At 36.5% G+C, this 18,873-nt stretch overlaps 2 protein-coding genes across 2 annotated transcripts; one reads left to right on the top strand and one right to left on the bottom strand.

Moving 5' to 3' along the window:
* Window positions 1-51: 51 nt before the first annotated feature.
* Window positions 52-6,934, bottom strand: LOC120017024 (casein kinase 1-like protein HD16). Its single transcript, XM_038870063.1, has 16 exons — window positions 6,278-6,934; window positions 5,697-5,825; window positions 5,506-5,579; window positions 5,335-5,404; window positions 5,198-5,253; window positions 4,840-4,911; window positions 4,596-4,690; window positions 4,197-4,263; window positions 3,982-4,111; window positions 3,663-3,881; window positions 3,446-3,588; window positions 2,571-2,745; window positions 2,389-2,479; window positions 1,148-1,305; window positions 622-810; window positions 52-370 (listed from the first exon to the last, which is right to left on the bottom strand). The coding sequence occupies exons 1-16, from the start codon at window positions 6,620-6,622 to the stop codon at window positions 311-313; spliced, it is 2,073 nt and encodes a 690-aa protein (XP_038725991.1). The 5' UTR covers window positions 6,623-6,934; the 3' UTR covers window positions 52-310.
* A 2,042-nt stretch (window positions 6,935-8,976) lies between these two features.
* Window positions 8,977-17,264, top strand: LOC120016172 (DNA (cytosine-5)-methyltransferase CMT3-like). The gene is made up of 21 exons (XM_038868815.1): window positions 8,977-9,443; window positions 10,162-10,196; window positions 10,369-10,468; window positions 11,199-11,306; window positions 11,403-11,519; window positions 12,313-12,412; window positions 12,493-12,671; window positions 12,782-12,847; window positions 12,934-13,200; window positions 13,326-13,384; window positions 13,482-13,548; window positions 13,632-13,961; window positions 14,045-14,113; window positions 14,185-14,271; window positions 14,535-14,622; window positions 15,007-15,122; window positions 15,382-15,486; window positions 15,627-15,670; window positions 15,752-15,821; window positions 16,131-16,234; window positions 16,986-17,264. Exons 1-21 carry the CDS (start codon window positions 9,135-9,137, stop codon window positions 17,146-17,148), a joined length of 2,583 nt encoding a protein of 860 aa, XP_038724743.1. The 5' UTR covers window positions 8,977-9,134; the 3' UTR covers window positions 17,149-17,264.
* Window positions 17,265-18,873: the final 1,609 nt, after the last annotated feature.

Raw genomic sequence — 18,873 nt, 5'->3', positions numbered from 1 at the left:
CAAAAGTTTCCAAACAGGGTCTTTCACAGGGTTCCTGCCATGGATAGAGCAGATCTCAAAACTCTAGCTCAAAGTGCATAAATACTGAGGCATTAATACAAAGCTGAATATATGCAACAGTCCAATTCTCCATCGTGGGTCCAAGCCAATGGTTTAACAATCCAGTGTTCTAAAGCTTCTGTAGGAAATTTTACAATTACACATGACAAAAACAAAAACAAGGGGAAAAACTAAAAAGAATAGGACACTATAGTATAATCCCTCCTCTTCTTCTTCATCTTCATCCCCCTTGGCACACGGTTCCGAGATGTCAAGATACAGTTCGCCCATAGCACAGACACGAAAGATAGAGATTCTTCGCCCATTTTTCCTACAGATTATGATGAGAACAAAAAATCAGTGTTCAGAATACAAAACAAAACAAAACAAAACTAAAAATAACAATGCATATTTTTACATTCGTATGCAACCCAGATACGCAAAAACACCGATGAGAAGACAGCCAGGCGTAATCTCTCCTAGATCAATCTCAAAAGATTAAACATCTTTTGTTATTTGAAATTCCTTTCTCTTCAACCGTTGCGTGCAAAATTATAAATTCAGATATAATAAAGCAATTACCTTCACATGCGTGCTTGGAAATTGTGAGGTACGCAAAGTTTCCTGAGTTTCATCACCAGGTCGGCGCCTGGGGATGCTCAAGATGAGAGCAGCTTGATCCCAAGTAGCAGCAGTCGCTGTAATTCGGTAACCATTGTCCCATCGTTTATGAATGCCCTCACTTGGATAGAGAAAATCAAGCTCCACAACCTATTTGAAGCCAACACAATAAGGAGATAATACCGGAAACATGAAATCTATAAGAAAAGACACGGGAAAAAAAAAGAACTCAAGCACATTGCCATCTGTGTGCAGTGTCAAAACATTAAAGCAACGACGTACAAAACAGGTGGTAAAATAAAAATTAACTAATTAACTAAATGTGTGCAGAAAACATTAAGAAAACTGAAAAAGACATTGAGGTCAAACAAAGCAGGAATGAAAAAATGATCAGTACTAAAAAGCTTACGATACTTAAGGAGGATTGTTCTCATCTACATGAAAAAAAAAACAGCAAACGGTGAGGATAAAACAGCAGAAATCCGACCTGATCACTGAATCCAGCATTCCGAGACATGACAATACCCCACCGCGCTCCAGCAGTTGCCATTGATGTCACGTGAAACCCTTCTCTCCATTTCTTGTTTATCCATTTAAAGGGGAATGACTCACTTACTTTATATGACTGTTGAGTATATTGAGTGCCTACACAAATTCAATCATAAGTTTGTAACTACTTACTTGCACCCACCAAACTGAACTTCAAGTTATAGATAGAATCTTATTAATTCACTGTAGAAGTAAATATTTTAATGTATTAGCTTTAAATTCATACCTATGCATATGTTCTTCACATCGCAATATGCAGTAACCATAATAAATATAATATATCCAGCCAACTCTTTTGCTTCTACATCATGATTTACAAATAATGTTTCATTTCGTCTCAAAACCAATCCACATTTGATGGAGAATTGGCTTTCATGTAATCAGAATAAAAATAGAAATAAAACTAGAATGTGGTTGTGAAAAGGATGGTCATGCACTCATGCTCATGCACATTCCATGTTCAGTATGCATTCATTAGTTTGGTTAATAAGGAATCTATCCAAACGACAAAACTATGCCGCTTCAGAAACAGTTAAACATACATAAGAATTTGTAGACTATAGTTTGACCCAATGATTAACCATATGTGTAGTTCTGAACAAAGTTATCACTTTCCTTTTTTCATGCATAGATATTTATCAAAAAAGTATTTCATATTTAGAAAATTTTATATTGATTTCAAAGTGATAAGATGCAACTGACGCAAACAAAGACCAACTCCTGCAATAGGCAGAGAACAAAGGAAAGAAATGGGGAAACTAATACTAAAGAAGAAGCAACACCAAATTTGGGGAAGCATTAAGCCTGTGTGCATGACTTGTACATTCAGGTGCAAGAAGAAACGAAGCATGACATCAAGCAGACACTAGCACAAAACATGTCGAGCACACAGCATAAAGAGTTGTGCATAAACTTCCACCACAGAAAGGAAAAACTCCTGTCAACTGAGAAGTGCCCGTGCAAATATTCACCGACTTATTTGCATAAAATAAATTCTACTCATACTTATTCAACCATCAACAAACACTCCTGGATGATGAGTTTGATGACAACGGGTCGCAATATTACAGTAAAGTGCCACCCACAAATCTTTCATGAGGATGACATAAATTGGAATTTTTTTCCCAATTACAAAAACAATCCCCCAATATATAGCTTGACTAGAAAAAGCAAACTGACCTTTGGACATCACCACAAGGGAGCTTCCATTGCTGGCACCAGCAATAGAACTAATATAATAGTTCTTCTCCCATTGTTCCATGATCCATTCCTGCAAATTTAAAACAACACTATGTAAATTATTTTCCATATATAATTTATATGGAGGATAAAAACATTTTGTATGGAGAACAAAGATTCACCTTGTGTAAGAAAAAGGGTGATAGTTCATAAACTTGACTTGTAAAACCAGTTCCAGCATCCATAATGAGTGCCCAGAGATTGGAACAAGATGACACACAACTTATAAGCAGACCATCTGAGGTTCCTCTCTCAACATGCTGGGCCAGCCTAGCATCAGCCACATTGTAATGGTACCTGATCACATAAAAATGAGCAATCAGTAAAAGAGTGAGGAAACTTTGTAGACAGAGAGACACTTCTGCCTTATTATGCCATATAATTCTTCTGTAACACGGGAAGGTATAATGCCCTCTCATTGATAATATCATAATTTTCCACTTGAAAAAAAAAGCAACAATGATAACGAAATACAAATAACAGAAATGGCTGGAGGAGAACTTCAAAATTAAGAAAAGCGCCACCCCATGGGCACAGAATACTGCCAAAACGAACGTCACATCAAAAAGACATCAACAGAAGTCTATGCTTTGGCCATAGCCCTTGCATAGGTCTTTCAAGTTTTCCAATTATTCAGGGAGTAAAACTCTAAAACAACCCAAACCCATAAATTTTTAGTTCGTAACAAAATTAGGGTTGAAATCATTCTCCAAACCAAGCATCAATACCTAGGGACAATTTGTACCAAAGTCAACTTCTACAAAAGCAAATACACCAAGTATTTAAGATGGCTTAGATGCATCCAGTCATTCTTCAATTTGATGTAGCCTCTCCACTTGTAGAATTAGCACAATACTAAAACAGTTTTTATTGCCCTCTTCAGAATGATCAAGTAAATTGTATAAGAGTTTCAATATATACCCAAAATATCTTACATAAAAATCAATAACAAACAGAAGGACAAATTGTGTAAAGTTCTAGGATACAGCAGTTTCACCTCTGTTTCATTGGTTGCCTAGCATTGTAAATTGAAATCCACTGCGTTGCTGGAACTCCTACACGAACTTTCTTCTTGGGTTGCCCATCGTCTTCTTCCTCAGTGTTCAATCTACCCCGTTTTTGGCCAACTTGACAGATGATCTACAAAATCGTAGCTCCAATGAGCATCCAACATAAAAAATTTGTGCAGTAGTTTTCATATATCAGATCTATACCTTTTGAGCACCCTCGGTGTTTATAGGCCTTATAGCTGGATTTGGTCCTAATAGACCCTCAAACAAAGATATCAGCTTTGTATAGTTGGGCTCTTCGTCAAACTTCATGTTCACCACAATCTCCAGAAATTGTCTAAGGGGAGGCGGGCAGAAGCAACACAGCATTTCAGGAGATGTTGCCATCTTTTTTTTGCATACTAGGAAGGATTTATTATCACCCTAACAAATGCAAAAGGAAAAGGAGCCGATTAAACAAATCATTCTGTGGAAGCAAACCGGAAGCAGTAAGATTCCGAAATATACAGTAGGCAGGTGATACCTGGTAACCTTGCCACGGTAATCTGCCTCGATGTAGGAAGATGAGTGTGTATGCAAGAGACTCAAGATCATCCCTTCTACTGGCAGTTCTTCCCAAGTGAGCATGAACACTTGCATATCGAACAGTTCCTCTTGGGAAATTTAAAAAGTCTTAAGACCCAAGCTAATCTAAAATAGATTCTTCAAAAAAGTCGAAGACTATAAGTATTGCCTCACCTAAACATATCAGGACGCTGATCATATTCAACATGTCGACCATTACCACCGTCTCTCCACTTAGTTGCTGCAATATCATGAAATGATAAAACAAAAAATAAATGCAAGGAAATCAAGAAAAATATTATTTTTAATGCAAAGAAACTTTATTCAGGACAACCAAGAAAGTTAATCCAAGGGAAAAGACGCATGAACTAAGAAGAAAAAGGCCTGGGAAAAGAACATAACTCTAAGCAACCACTAATGATAATGGTAGCTAAAAAGTTGTTAACAAACTCTGAAAAGCCAAAACTTGTTAGTAGATTCTTCTGTTTCTTTCTAACGAAACAAGAAATAAGTGAGCACTAGTCAACTATGTAGATCAACAAAAAGATTATAAGATTTACATAATTTACTTGCCTAATCCAAGGTCGACGAGGAATAACTTCTTCTCTTGCGATGTACACGGCTGACCAAGTAAAAAGTTCTCTGGCTTTACATCTCCATGCACATAACTGATACCGAGAATAGTAACATAGGAAATGACGATCAGGATATCAAACATGATTATAGGACTTTAAAGCTAATAAAACTTGATTTTACTATTCTCTGAACTTAATAAGGAGTTCTCAAAATTAAAAATGAATACAAAATACCCACATACCCTTTTGAGTGTGTCTTTTCTAGAATTGACAGGGACTCAACAGCAATACAAGCAACCATTTCTGAGGACATCCTACATAAGAGGAGAAAAAAAGGGGAAATGATGATACTATATAAGAATCATATCAAACAAGAAACATCCCTAAACTTCTCTCGAAGATGCAAATAACCACAAACATTAATATTTAGATTTTCAGCAGAAAAAACATTACAGGCCCAACATTCCACTAAAAACTGAAGCGAGAGAAGGATTTTAAACATCCAAAAAATTAAGGAGTGATGAAACTTGGATAAAAAAGACTAGCAAATAACTATCTACCTCGCAAAACCAAACCAAAAATAAAACGTGAATTACTTACGCTTGTCCAGACGTATTCCATACATCCCATAAGCTGGGACCAAGCATGTCCATAACCTGAAAATGATTACACAAAAGTTAAAGAAATAAATTACAATGGTGAGATGAAATGAAAAGAGATGAGGTTCTGGTTCGTACCATCACATAATATTCTCCTTGCTTTCCTTTATAATGCACTCGCGGCACTCCATGAATACCACCAAGGGTGCTGTTTAAAAAATTATTTTTTAAACCCTCAAAACAGTTTTTTAATGCACTACTGTCAAAACATTATCTAAAACTTCCAATGTGAAAAAACAAAATACCTACTTGTACACTTGCCACTCATATGGAGGACCATAATTACAGCCTTTGCTGTTCTTGTGCTCAAATTTCAAAGCAACCTAAGGCAAAACAACCAGAATTAAGCAATAACATGAAGAGCAACACCTGCCATAGAAAACAACATGTACATAAACCTTAGTGGGAACTAAGTAGTAAGTGGTTTGAATAGATTTTACCTCCACAGCCCCGGGACCTGTAGTGCGTTCATTTCCACCACTAACACGACGACCAACAAATACCTGACCAAACCCACCTTTGCCCAACTTCCTTTCTACCTTATACGTGGGTGACCCTCCAACTTGAACCTGGGAAAAAGGAAAATGAACACTTTGTGACTACAATGAATGAACGAACAAATAAGCATGTGACCAATTTTTTGCAACTACAGCAATTAAAGAAACATTGAAGCACCAAAAAGACAGAGCCCCATACTCTGATTAAGCACCGGAGCAGCAAGCTTCATGCATAAAATCGTAAGTATTCACTGACTATTGAACGGCATTAACAAAGGCAATTGAATTAAGAGAATGTTGAGATAATGGTGGGAAAACAAAGAGCCACCAACAGGCACACCTTCTCCAAGGTAGAAAGCAAGAAAAATATTTGTAAAACAACCAATAAATAAACAAATATAAGTATTTAAAACAAACTATTTGGGAAAATACTCCTATGTATTCATGTAGCCGACCCCAAACTACTTGGGAAAGGGCTCCGATGATGATGATGAATCATTTTTTAAAAAGGTAAAGTAGCACACCTTCTCCGGGAAAGGAGTGGTATTTCCCTCCTCCTCCTGACCACCCGCCTTATTAGCACTCAACCCGCCGCTGTCATCAGCCATTACGCCCTTCGTAGCCTTTTTTGACTTTAAATCGCTATCCCTCTCAGATATTACAATCACCTGATCCTCCTGCACCTTCTCCTTCTCCTCCTCTTGCTTCCTTAACCTTTTTGCTGCCAACCTAGTTCTAGGCCTCTCACGAGCCGCCTCCGTAGCTGCTTCTCTGGCAGCAGCAGCACGGGTCTTCACCTGATTTCTTGTTGGCGCGTTGGGCTCTACCCTACCACGGCCTCGGCGTACTCCTCTCGGACGCTGGGGCATCGTTGAAACCCATGCAATGAATACACAAGACCCAGAATTCTTATCATTATATCGCTCTCTGTAGCTGTACGACGCTATTCATGGCTGAAATCGAAGTTCAGAGAAGATTCTGCTCAAATCGGGTTGAGCGATCGATCAATTTAAGAGAAAATCTGGAACAATAGATGAGCTCAAAAATACCATAAAGAATTTGAGAAATGAAAAATTAGGGTTAGGGTTGGGGGAAAATGCGGGCACCTTGAAATTGTGGGTGAAGAAATAGAGAGATGAGGCGCCGACTCAAAATGCTGAACTGTTGAGTGAGAAAACAAATGGAGGAGAGAGAGAGAGTTCGGGTTAGTGGGTGTTTGGGAGAAGGGTTAAGATTAGCCCACTTCAGCATATTGGGACCAATGTTGGGGTTGTGGGTCCTACAGACCTTTTTCTTTCACGCTCTGGTAAGAGAGTGTGTGATTCACGCATTCAGACACGTGAATTGGAGAAGAATTTTTAACAATATTTAAGTGATTAAATAATCTTAATTTTCTTATAAGAGATTAAATAATCTTAAAAGGTCTTTAATATATGTATTTTTCTTAGTCTTAATTAATATATTTTTGCTTAGTCTTGTTTTTCTTTTTCTTCAAAAATGGGCATGGCAATTGATTGTTGAAACTTGCCAAACGACAACACAATTGATTGTTCAAAAACGTGATTGTTGAATCGGTTTAAATAAAAAAAAAAAACAATGAATTATCATGGTTTTCAAAATCATAAAATTTATATAGAGAAGTCCAATTGGTACCAAACGACAACACAATTATTTATATTGAATTAAAACATGGATTTATATCAAACGACCACTAATGATTGATTAGTTTTGTCAGACCAAAAGTTGGAAAGAAAGTGCTAACAAAGTTTCATAACTATTTTTTTTTACATTAAAAAACAAAATTTACAAACCATGAATAACCCAAACTGAAACCTCCCTCATCCAAACTCTGGTACCTAGAGCACGATGGGAATTTTTAGCCATGAAATGGGCAACCTGATTCAAATTACGGGATACATAATAGCTTATCTCTATATCAATTTTTTGCATCAAAAAAGTTGATCACCTCTTTTTATTACCCTCTTTATAACTGGGTTGAGGGCTTGATTTTGAGATTTGAAGGAGCAAAATGACAATTATGCCATTTGTATCTCCATTTGCATTTCCAGTTGAAGATGCAGCATGCTTTAACCATATTAAAAAATTTCACACATTTTGGTTAGAAGTACATCTCAAGCTTTATAAGAGGCACTCTCTTTCCACACAAGTATTTGTCATCTTCGCGAGAGTGACTCTAAGCAATCCCAACCAATGTGTGATGAAAAAGCTTGGTCCATTTTCACTTGTTTGACGTGATTTACTATAGGCAAAACTGGGGGTGCATATTATAATACCCACATATATTGTTGTTAAAAAAAATCCATCAAAATTGAAATTGATCGTAACTAAATTGATTGGTCTTTTTTTTTCCTTCTAAATACTTACACATTTCTCAACTAAAAGTCCCGATAAAATCAATTATTTGATAGGTTAAATTTATTTCAAAAAAATTGACCGTAACTGACCCTGAATACCCTTACCCACATCACTTGGTTAAGTAAATGTCTTGAGTTTTATACGGGGCACTATTTCCCTCACGATGCATTCCTAATTATTTGGGGTTTGTTTGAGAGATTTGTAAAAAAAAAGAAATTTGTTTTTTGGTGAATTGTATTATACTTATGTATGTAATTTGTCATAGTATTTTAAACAACATATATGTTACCAAACATATTGATGAATCTAATAGTCACAATATTATGTCACTTTTCAAAAAATTTACCATATAGACTCTACATATTTTATTACATTCTTTATTAAGAAAATGATCATAAGGGCATTATGGGCATTAATCTGAAAAGAGGGTATAGCAATTATGAAGGGCGCATTTGATGTAGAGGTGGTAAAATTATGTCCGCTCAGGATGATTGAATTTTTTCGACCCAAATTAAACAAGTTTGAACATAAGTCATGTGTTTAAAATTCGGGTCCAAACATAGAAATATTGTCCGATTTAGTTGTTTGGATTTAAACCAATCAAGGTCTAGTAAATTATGTACGTTCAAAATCCAATCCAGATTATAACCCGAAAACATAAATATTTCATAAATATACGTTGATGTTAGGTCGAAACCGATTTTTTGTTGACCTTAATTTGGTGGACAATATCATAATAAAAATCAAACCAGGAAGAGTCGAAAAGACCGCAATGCCCACCCAACGTTCAAAAACGAGAATGGCGGAACTTCTGCTTTCAAAAATTTCCTCGAATCCCACTAAATAATTCAGCTCCCCGCCCATTCCCCACTCTGTTCAAATAATGAATCTGACCTAAAAGGCTACTCGCGCTCTCTTCTTACACCCAGACTGACTCTAGCTTTCCGTTCTCCTAAAAGCCGCTTCCCTTCCCGTTTTCCATCGCCGATCCGTTCTCAACCGGCAATGCCTCGCAAGCGCGCCGCCGCATCAGTGGAGAAGCTGGAGAGTCGGATGGAAGAAAATATTGATTTCGTCGCAGATGAAGGAAAAGTCAGCACGACGAGGAAGCCGAAGCGAGCTAAAAAGGCGGAGGCAGAGAAAGTGGTTCCGGTCAATGAAAAGGAGGAAAACTCTACAGTTGAAAACATACCTCTTTTGAAGAAGTCAATGTCTCAAATGGACGGCGACAGCGAATCTCATGCCAGATTTATTGGGGCTCCTGTACCTGCGCAGGAAGCTAAACTACGGTGGCCGGAAAGATACCAGGGACAGGTATATATAGTCAAACTCGCGCACCCTGCTAGTTTTTTTTTGGTGATGCACAGCTTGTTGTATCTAATGATTTCTAGGAATAAAATATTTTGGGAGGTCAAAAGTCATTTAATCCATCTAAAGTCGATGACTGTGAGAAAAGTCGATTTGCATGTTAATTTTCCAATGAGAGACAAATTTTTGATGTATTACCAGACGCTTATGACAGAGCTTTCTTAAATATTAAATTTCTGTGTGATAATATGGCCAGAAAATCCTCAATTCCGCGGCGCACTTATATCTGAAAACTTATTTTTTTTATAACATTATTTTCCCATTGTGTTATAAATTGGATACACATGAGCACATCTCATAAATTTAAACCAAACAATTCGAAGAGGTATTGTTCGCTTGTTGCCTAATACTCGCACAATTTTGTCCTTAAAAAAACCCTCTTGGTTGAAAGGATTAGATATTTATTTATAAACCACATCGGTGGTCCACACCTAATCAATGTGTGATACAAGATGTAACACTCCATTGCATTTTTGCGTGCCTTGAATACCATTGGTATGATAATGATGTACCCAATATTTGTATTTTTATACAAGTGCAGCCAAGTATGCAATGCTTTATTATTTTTTGTTGTTTTGAGTGAGAGAAGGGCATATGATTCTAGAATCACATCATGCAATTTTTTTTTTATCGTAATTCTCAATTTTGAACTCCATTGTCGCAGAAGAAGAAAGTAGCAGGTTCCAAAACTTCGAGCAAGTAAGACCACCTTCTTGTTTGTTCCTCAAAAATACCTTTTCTGTTTCCTTTCCACATGCGCAAACCTGTTTTTAGTCACAACTCACATGTATATGTCCTTATTTCACAATATAAACTGTGCTCTTTTTATAATGAGGGAGTGTTGATGCATTGAGCATTTTTTGTGGCACAGCGGGGATGATTGTGAAGAGACGATTCAAGCAAGGCATCACTTTCTAAAGGCAGAGGTTGATGAGCGTGTCTACGTACTTCATGATGATGCACATGTGAAAGTAAGCCTGATTTGAAAATCACATGCTTTTTTAAATTACATATTATGTGCCTAGGCCCTTGATTGATAAAGTTATGCTAAGAATGTTTCTGGCCATTCACTGGAAGAATATTCTTTCTTCAATCTTGAGCAGCCAAATCCTCAAGCTTAGCAGTTATTTAGTGCCTTTTGGTGCATGCATTATGTTGTATCTGGAATCTCATAGGAAAACCTATGTCATATATTGTGGTAAAGAAAAATTTGAAACTTCTTAAAGATTTTTTGTCATTTTGCAACCCAATGTGATGATCATTTTTTTCCTCTTTCATTAATATTAAGTCAATAGTTCGGAGATAACCAACTTGCGGCACCATCTCCATCGGAAAGACCACCAACTCTTTCTTTAACTGCAATTTAGTTCTTCCCACCACAAAAGTAAAATATGCATCTAATGTTGTTAAAGTTAATTGACTCACTAACATACAATAAGCACCAAAAATGGTAGTTTACATCCTATTCATCATAAATGACTTCTAATTGGAAGTTATATTCAAGATCCCAAGAAAGGCTTAGTAGTATAGATTAAGAGCATATTGTATTTTTTTATGGTAAAGTGTTTGTTTTAGTTGCAGTAAGAAATTTAAATACATATTTTTTGGTTTCAGAGTTTCTGTGCTCATTGTGTTTGTCTTGGAAACATAGTGACCTCATATTCTCAGTTTGATATTAGTAATGATTTTCTGTTCTTATAGGCTGGAGAGGGCCAAGACCACTTCATTTGTAAGATAATTGAATTATTTGAATCCATAGATGGGACCCCTTACTTTACAGCTCAGTGGTATTACAGAGGACAAGACACTGTAAGATGAATTGTGTAAATTGTCTTAGAGATTTAATAGTTCAGTTATTGCTGTAAAAATTCTCAATTGTGATTTGTTCCCCTTCCTTTTTTCCAGGTGATAAGTGATGCATATTCCCTTGATAAGAAACGCGTCTTTTTTTCGGAGATTCAGGATGTGAATCCATTGGAATGTCTTGTTGAGAAAATAAAGATTGTGAGGCTATCACTAAATGTATGACAATTGACAAGTCCACATTTATTTTTGTTTTGTGTCTTTTTATATGTTGAATATATGAGTGTATAGTTTTCTTTGTGTATAACTTCATTTTTTGTTTTTATTTAGTCCCACATTGTATAGGTACTAGCATTATGTAACTCTACTTGTTTGGTATCTCAAGTATGAGGTGAAGATTGACTTATGCATATTTACTCAAACAAGGATTTCTCTCTCTTGATTCCTTTTTTACATGGTATCAAAGCTAAGTGAGAAATTCTAATTTTCTTTTTTTATTACTTCTCCTAATGTGCAATCACCAGTGGTGTGTCCATCATGGATTTGGACAACCACCAACTCCGCGAACCCTCTGGTGGTCGTGTTTCTTGACAAGCCATCCTACAATCATCATTGACCTCCTACCTCCAGCCCTCGGATTCCTAGAAAATATTTAAGTTTGCCCAAGTCTTTAGTCTGAAAGTGATGAAAAAGATGTTTGTCTCTTGATGCATCTTATTCACTGCATGTGATGACAATGTCTTCCACAGACACCACTAGATAAATACACTAACACTGATCCGAAGAGTTGTGCTGATAGAAAATAGAATGATCTGTTTCGCTCAGCTTTCTTTGTTTGTTTTTGTTTAACCTCACATTGTATAGCTAGTGTTACCTAACTCTCCTTGTTTAGATATATGTAACTCAAGCGTGAGGGGAAGACTGACATACGCATATTCACTCAGACAATGGTTGCTCCCTCTTGGTTCCTTTTTCACTGTATCAAATTCTGATAGTTGAGTTTTGCTTTCAGGAGGAATCACATATAAAGGAGGCAGCAGTTCAGGAGTGCAATTATTATTGCAACATGCTCTACTTGCTTCCATACTCGACATATGAAAAGTTGCCACAAGGTTTCCTTTTTGTTTAACAGAATATAGATGCTCTGACGTCCAAAGATGGGATGTTTAATCTTATTATTCAATCTTTGCAGAAAATTCAGGATCTGGCAGTGAGGCATCATCCACAATTTCAACAGATGACGAAAACGGAGATGGCCAAGTTGATTGTGGAAAATCTAATGTGACACTATTAGATTTGTACAGTGGTTGTGGTGGTATGTCAACAGGCCTTTGCCTTGGTGCTAATATGTCCAATCTGAATCTTGTCACCGTAAGTAATTTTTTTAAAGAATCTAAACAAACTAAGCGCGATGTTAGCGCTGACCCCTTTTCATGGTTCAATTTGTCAATAAAGAAGCTCCCTTGCATACCTCACTGCAGAAATGGGCAATTGACGTAAACCCTTATGCGTGTGAAAGTCTTAAGTTGAACCACCCAGAAACTGAGGTAGATACATTTTTGAATTTAGCAACTTATTTTGGTTGTTATGTTATATATCAGAATTGTTTTACTGAAATAACTTTCTAAATCAGGTGAGGAATGAATCTGTGGAAGACTTTTTGACATTGCTGAAGGAGTGGGAAAAACTCTGCATTAGATTTTCTTTGATTGTGAGCAATGTTCCAGAAAAAGTAAAACCATATCCTTTTGACATGGAAGAGAGTGATGAAGATGGAGAGGATGAATGTAGTAATGATGGTGGTGGTAAGAGTGATGAAGAGATCTTTGAAGTTGAAAAGATACTTGCAGTGTGCTATGGTGACCCAAAAAAGAAAAAGGAACCTGGACTCTATTTTAAGGTATGCACATCACTAGACTACATTTGGCAGCAGTAGCTTGTATCAACACCTTATCTGGCCTTTTAACTGGATATAACTCATTTCCATTTATAATATGGTATAAAGTGTTGCATCCTTTCCTATAGGTTCATTGGAAGGGTTATGGGGAGGATGAAGACTCTTGGGAGCCAATCGAGGGGCTAGGGTATGTGGTTCTTGTTTATTCTATCGTAACAACTGTCATGTCTTCATCGAGTGCTTTCTAGTTTTGTAGAGTGTCTCATAAGTTTGTTTTGTCACAGGAATTGCCGTGAGCGTATAGAGAAATTTGTTCGGAATGGATTCGAGTCGAAAATCTTACCATTGCCTGTAAGTGTGTTCCATTTTTTGTAAGTTTCAAATTATTTTGTGTGGACATATTGTTATCTTTGGTTTCTTTTTTGACCTTTCAGGGGCATGTAGATATGATTTGTGGTGGACCTCCTTGTCAGGGTGTAAGTGGTTTCAACCGCTTTAGAAACAAAGATGATCCTTTAGCAGATGAGAAAAACAAACAACTTGATGTTTTTATGAATGTTGTGGGATATCTTAAGCCAAAATTTGTTCTGATGGAGAATGTGGTTGATCTTGTAAAATTTTCCCATGGATTTCTTGGGCGATATGCCTTGGGAAGGCTCATCGACAATAATTATCAAGTTCGGATGGGAATGATGGCAGCGGGAGCATATGGACTTCCTCAATTTCGAATGCGTGTTTTTGTCTGGGGTGCTTGTGCTACAGAGGTGATAGTTGAATTTGTCTAGATTTCTTGCTATGTAACATATTAAACTTTGTTTATGTCCTAAATTGTTGCTATATTCTACAGAAGTTACCTCAATATCCACTTCCAACGCATGATGTTGTGATGAGAGGTGTCATCCCAACTGAGTTTGAGGTATATTTCTTATTTTTTTTCTTATTAGGTCGCTAAAGAATTTAGAATCATGTTCCATGTAATGGTTGCAGATGAATACAGTTGCATATGATGAAGGATGCACCCCCCAATTGGAGAGGAAACTCCTATTAGAAGATGCAATATCTGATCTTCCTTCAGTATGTTTTCCAATTTCCTTTATTTGAATATATGTACTCATTGGTAATTACTTCAATGCAGTTGATCGTTATTTTCAGTAAATGGCTCTTATTTTTCGGTATCTGTCTATCATTACAAAATTCTGTAACTTGTGTAAGAAAGTTCATTTATAATGACGGATTAAAAAAGCCATGGTAAAGGTAAATTGGGATTTAACAGATGACATTTTATACATGCCCGTATTTGTTTTCTTGTGTCTTATTACTATTTTTGTCACATGTAGGTTGAGAATAACGAGCATCGGGACGAAATACCATATGGAGAGGATCCCAAAACTGAATTCCAGCGCTTCATTAGATTAAGAAAGCATGGTAAGTTGTCGTAGTTTTGTTGACTTCCATCTCATAAGTCATAATCATCAAAAAAGCAACTATTATTGTTTGGTGCACAAGCAGGATGTATGCTACTTAAAATGTTCCAATAAACGCACCCCTGTATAAAGTTTAATTCTCATTCCCTCAGAAAACTAGGTAAGTTAACCCAACTTAACGAGAAATGAAGGAAACAATAAATATGTTTTAGATGTACTTATATTTTTGAGAATTGTAGTTCATACAGATGTTGTTTGGTTTGCTTTTCAATAATTTGATGGTTTTGTTGCTCGTTCTAGTGTTGAGCATCATAAGGAAACTATTATCTATAGCTATATACAACCTGATACATATTCTATAACACTTTTATGGGTTTGTTTGCAGAATTGTTTGGATCCTTGCATGAAATTGAACCATCGGAGATGTTGCTCTATGATCATCGTCCTCTTGAGTTGAATAGTGATGACTATCAACGTGTTTGTAGGATTCCAAAGAAAAAGGTGTTGTCCAACTCTTCAATTTGAAAATAGTATCATCTATCTATTAAGTTTTTGTGTAATATACAATTGGACATTTTGAAGTTTGATTTGGTTGCATAACCATCTCTACAAGGTGTAAACTTAATAGTTGGAGATTAGTTTATATAATTAGACGATGCTTCAAGATTCTGGCTGTATATCTAGTATTTTGTCACTCTCTCTGTATATCTACAGACATTTGTTTGTGTCTATGGTCTAATTCTTCTTTATCACTTGTCAGGGAGCAAATTTCAGAGATTTACCCGGTGTTTGCCTTGGTTCTGATAAAAAAGTTTTCTTTGACCCCGAAATAGAGAGGGTCTATTTAGACTCCGGGAAACCTTTGGTATTACTTTATGTCTTGTTTACCCTTTTTTTGTACCTTTCTTTTCCCCCCTTTTGCCCAGTTTTTTTTTATTTTTTAATCTTTGTTTGGTTTTGTCCTGCATCTTTGTTTCTAAGGTTTTACCCTCCTGTAAATAACAGGTACCTTCCTACGCCATGAGTTTTGTGAGGGGCACTTCATCTAAGTAAGCTCTATTTCTCTTTTTCTTTATAATTTTCTTGTACTTGATACATTTAACATAAAATGATGTGAATTTGTAATTCAGGCCATTCGCTCGTCTTTGGTGGGATGAGACTGTCCCAACTGTGGTTACAAGAGCTGAGCCACATAATCAGGTTTGCTTCTCTGAATTTTTCTTCAGATTATCTGAATTGTGGTTAATAGTGGAAAAAAATTTTGTCAGATCATCCGAATTTTTTGAGATTGAACATTAGTTGCACCTCATTTTTTTACTAAATGCACCCCACTCTAGTGTGTTTTTAAAGAGTTAATGGAATGTATTTAATAAAAAAGGATGCAAATAATGTTATCTTTTTTTTTCTTGTTGCATGAAAACCACCTCCTTCTGGTTTTTTATTGTCCATAAAAATATGTACCGAAGTAAAAAGCCACGATTGACTAGTATCATGTACTTTATTATGCAGAAAATTGTGCATCCCGAGCAAGATCGCGTCTTAACAATTCGGGAAAATGCCCGGCTTCAAGGTTTCCCTGATTATTATAAGCTTTGTGGGCCAATAAAGGAAAGGTACATTTTTTAACCATTAATAACAAAGGAGAGGTATTTTTCTTTGAGAAGGAAATAGTTTCATTAAACAAAAGAGAGACTGACAAGCTCAGCCGAAGCCAAAGAAAGAACCCACATGAGCAGACCTTGGGTAGCCTCATCTGCAGTTTGGCTTCTGCAATGAAATTTCCTATAGGAGAATTATCATAACTATCAGTTAATTTTCTATAGGAAAGATATTAAGGAATTATGATATATGTTACATTTTTGAGAGGATGTTACCTCAGTTTAGATGGTAAGATCCCAATCCCAAAACTGGTTGCGTTCTTCGTTTTTCTTTATGATTTATAGTGGATTGGGGTAGCTTGCTATTTCTTGAAAATAGCCGTCCCTCTTTTTTCCTCTTTCTTCGCAACACCACCAGACCTTTCTCACCAACAATGAACCTATCCCTGCAATTGCAAATTATGCTCACCCATGTAGGACAATCCTTTAAGTTAAGTCACAGAATTTGTGGTCACTCAAATTTCTAGAAAACGTTGCGAGCACAAATTTATCTCATGGCTTCTTTAGTTGTGTCGTAACGATGAACCAGTCATTTTGGTGAGATAGGTTTTTTCTACTGGCCCCAACCGAAAGCACATCCCTTGATTCTTTTCCCATCTATTTTTATGGGTTAATGTACATGGTTGGTAGTTGCGATATGTTTTTGTTCGTTCTTCTTGATTTGATTTTGTTGCTTATAGGTGCCCTTGTTTGAAATTATATTCAGGTACATACAAGTAGGAAATGCTGTTGCAGTTCCAGTTGCTCGTGCCTTGGGTTATGCTCTTGGCCAAAGATTTGTTAGTGATAAAGGACCTTTATTTACCCTTCCCCCTAAATTTCCAAATATAGATAGGATTATCCAAGCTTCATCTGAAGATGATGCTTGATTGTTCAATTAATGTTGTAGAATGACCATTAATTTATTCAACAACAAACTAGTGCTACAATATTTGAATTGAAATGAAAGTATTGAGGCCTCGAATACTTTGAACTATCTACATAATGTCGCTTTCCTGTTTATTTGTGATGTATTTCCTCCGAGTAATGCTACATCTATCCAAAATAATATCAAAAACTTAAAACCAAACCCAAATGGAAAAGCTGAATAAATGGGTCTTTATACGCTTGTACAAGATGTATTATAGGTAATAGTCAATTCATCCCTAATTCATGTGACATATAAAATAATCATTGATTATAAAAACATGCAGGGCATAATGTATTGAAGTTAGAATGAGAGTCATAAATTGAGGTCTCAAGCATTTTACTATTACAAATTTAAAGCGAGATTCCACCTTAGGGTTTGTCTTATTAGCTCTGCCAAACAGACATAGAGTTGCTTCATTGCAGCCAAGGAATCACATGCCAAACACAGGAGAACAGCCGCTCTTCTGTACGTGAGGCGCCCAACATAACCCCACCGATATTCCACTGTCTAATATGCAAATGATGCGAGGCTGTGAACAATATTAGGCCAGCCGCACCTTGAATTTGGTCGACAACCTATCACACTGGAGATGCGTTTTTCAAGACTGCATCTCACTTTCACCACTCATTAGCATATAGTGTAAATTCATGTCAAGGTTCTAGACCCACAATAACATCTCATAACTATGAAGAAGATAAGAAAGCAAAGTTACAGTATGCTCCAATCCATAACCATAAATCGTCCATGACTCCATCAAACAATGGACATGATTTATGGCATTCAAATACATCAGTGCCTCTGACAATAAACTTTCCACCATTCAAGGTTATAAGAAACCAGCAAACAAACACTCTACCTCTCTATGGGGCAGTGGAATGCTATGGATGTCGATGAGATGGTCGCAAATTGTCAAAATAAAAAAAAAATGGGACCAGATGCATGAATCCTTAACGAAATTTTCTTGAGTGAAATCCTAAAGTCCACAACTTAGATTATCTTTCGCTCAGGTTCAATGGTAAATTTCTGCTGATCCTTTCTAATTTATACTTCCATCAATGTCTTTTTCAGCCTACACGTTCCATGCTTATAATGCCCTACTAGGAATTTTTAGAGTTTGTCATCAAAGCAACAATATCTCTATACCGCACATGTCTATCCAGCTTCTACAAATTTCTCCTTTCTTATAAGTTATATCCAATCAAAGCTACCTCAATAATGTTAGGCTGAATAACTTTCTTATTTATCCTTCCTTAAGTTTCTGCATATTTGAGTGCATTTTTGCTTACCAGTCCAATTATGCATGCAAGTAAAGTCTGCATATCCCAACCCCACCCTATGCAGGAGACTTATGACGAGAGTTGTTTACACATTGTTGGTTACCAGTCCACATTATGCAAATGACTGTGAAAGTATTGTAGAACTACAGAGTTTACCCCTTGGATTCAATGGTACCCTTTCCATCTAATTTCTGAAGTCTCTCCTTCCCTCTGATCTCTAAGCCCTCTCAAGCAAGCTGAACAAGGATACACTCCCTTCCCATCCCAATTCTTCAGTTTTATTACCTCCATCTTTAGTTAGGCCACACTAAAGAAATTTATCTACAATAGTAAAATAGCAATCTTTCTCCAGTGGAAGAACAAAGAGATCTCAAGTTTTAATTCCCATGCACCATTGATTCATCTGT

The sequence above is a fragment of the Tripterygium wilfordii genome, chromosome 15 (genome assembly GCF_013401445.1).
Source record: "Tripterygium wilfordii isolate XIE 37 chromosome 15, ASM1340144v1, whole genome shotgun sequence".
NCBI classification, from domain to species: Eukaryota; Viridiplantae; Streptophyta; class Magnoliopsida; order Celastrales; family Celastraceae; genus Tripterygium; species Tripterygium wilfordii.
Note: the sequence above shows the minus strand (reverse complement) of the source record. Positions and strands in the feature narration are given on the sequence as shown.

Excerpts from the sequence above, each read along its gene's own strand:
- LOC120017024 (XM_038870063.1), bottom strand. The coding sequence starts at position 6,622 with ATGCCCCAGCGTCCGAGAGGAGTACGCCGAGGCCGTGGTAGGGTAGAG. Across the intron at positions 5,254-5,334 it reads AAGGAGAATATTATGTGATG|GTTATGGACATGCTTGGTCC; the intron begins GTACGAACCAGA and ends AATCATTTTCAG. Across the intron at positions 811-1,147 it reads ATGCTGGATTCAGTGATCAG|GTTGTGGAGCTTGATTTTCT; the intron begins GTCGGATTTCTG and ends GGCTTCAAATAG.
- LOC120016172 (XM_038868815.1), top strand. The coding sequence starts at position 9,135 with ATGCCTCGCAAGCGCGCCGCCGCATCAGTGGAGAAGCTGGAGAGTCGG. Across the intron at positions 12,672-12,781 it reads CCAATCTGAATCTTGTCACC|AAATGGGCAATTGACGTAAA; the intron begins GTAAGTAATTTT and ends ACCTCACTGCAG. Across the intron at positions 13,549-13,631 it reads CGAAAATCTTACCATTGCCT|GGGCATGTAGATATGATTTG; the intron begins GTAAGTGTGTTC and ends TTGACCTTTCAG.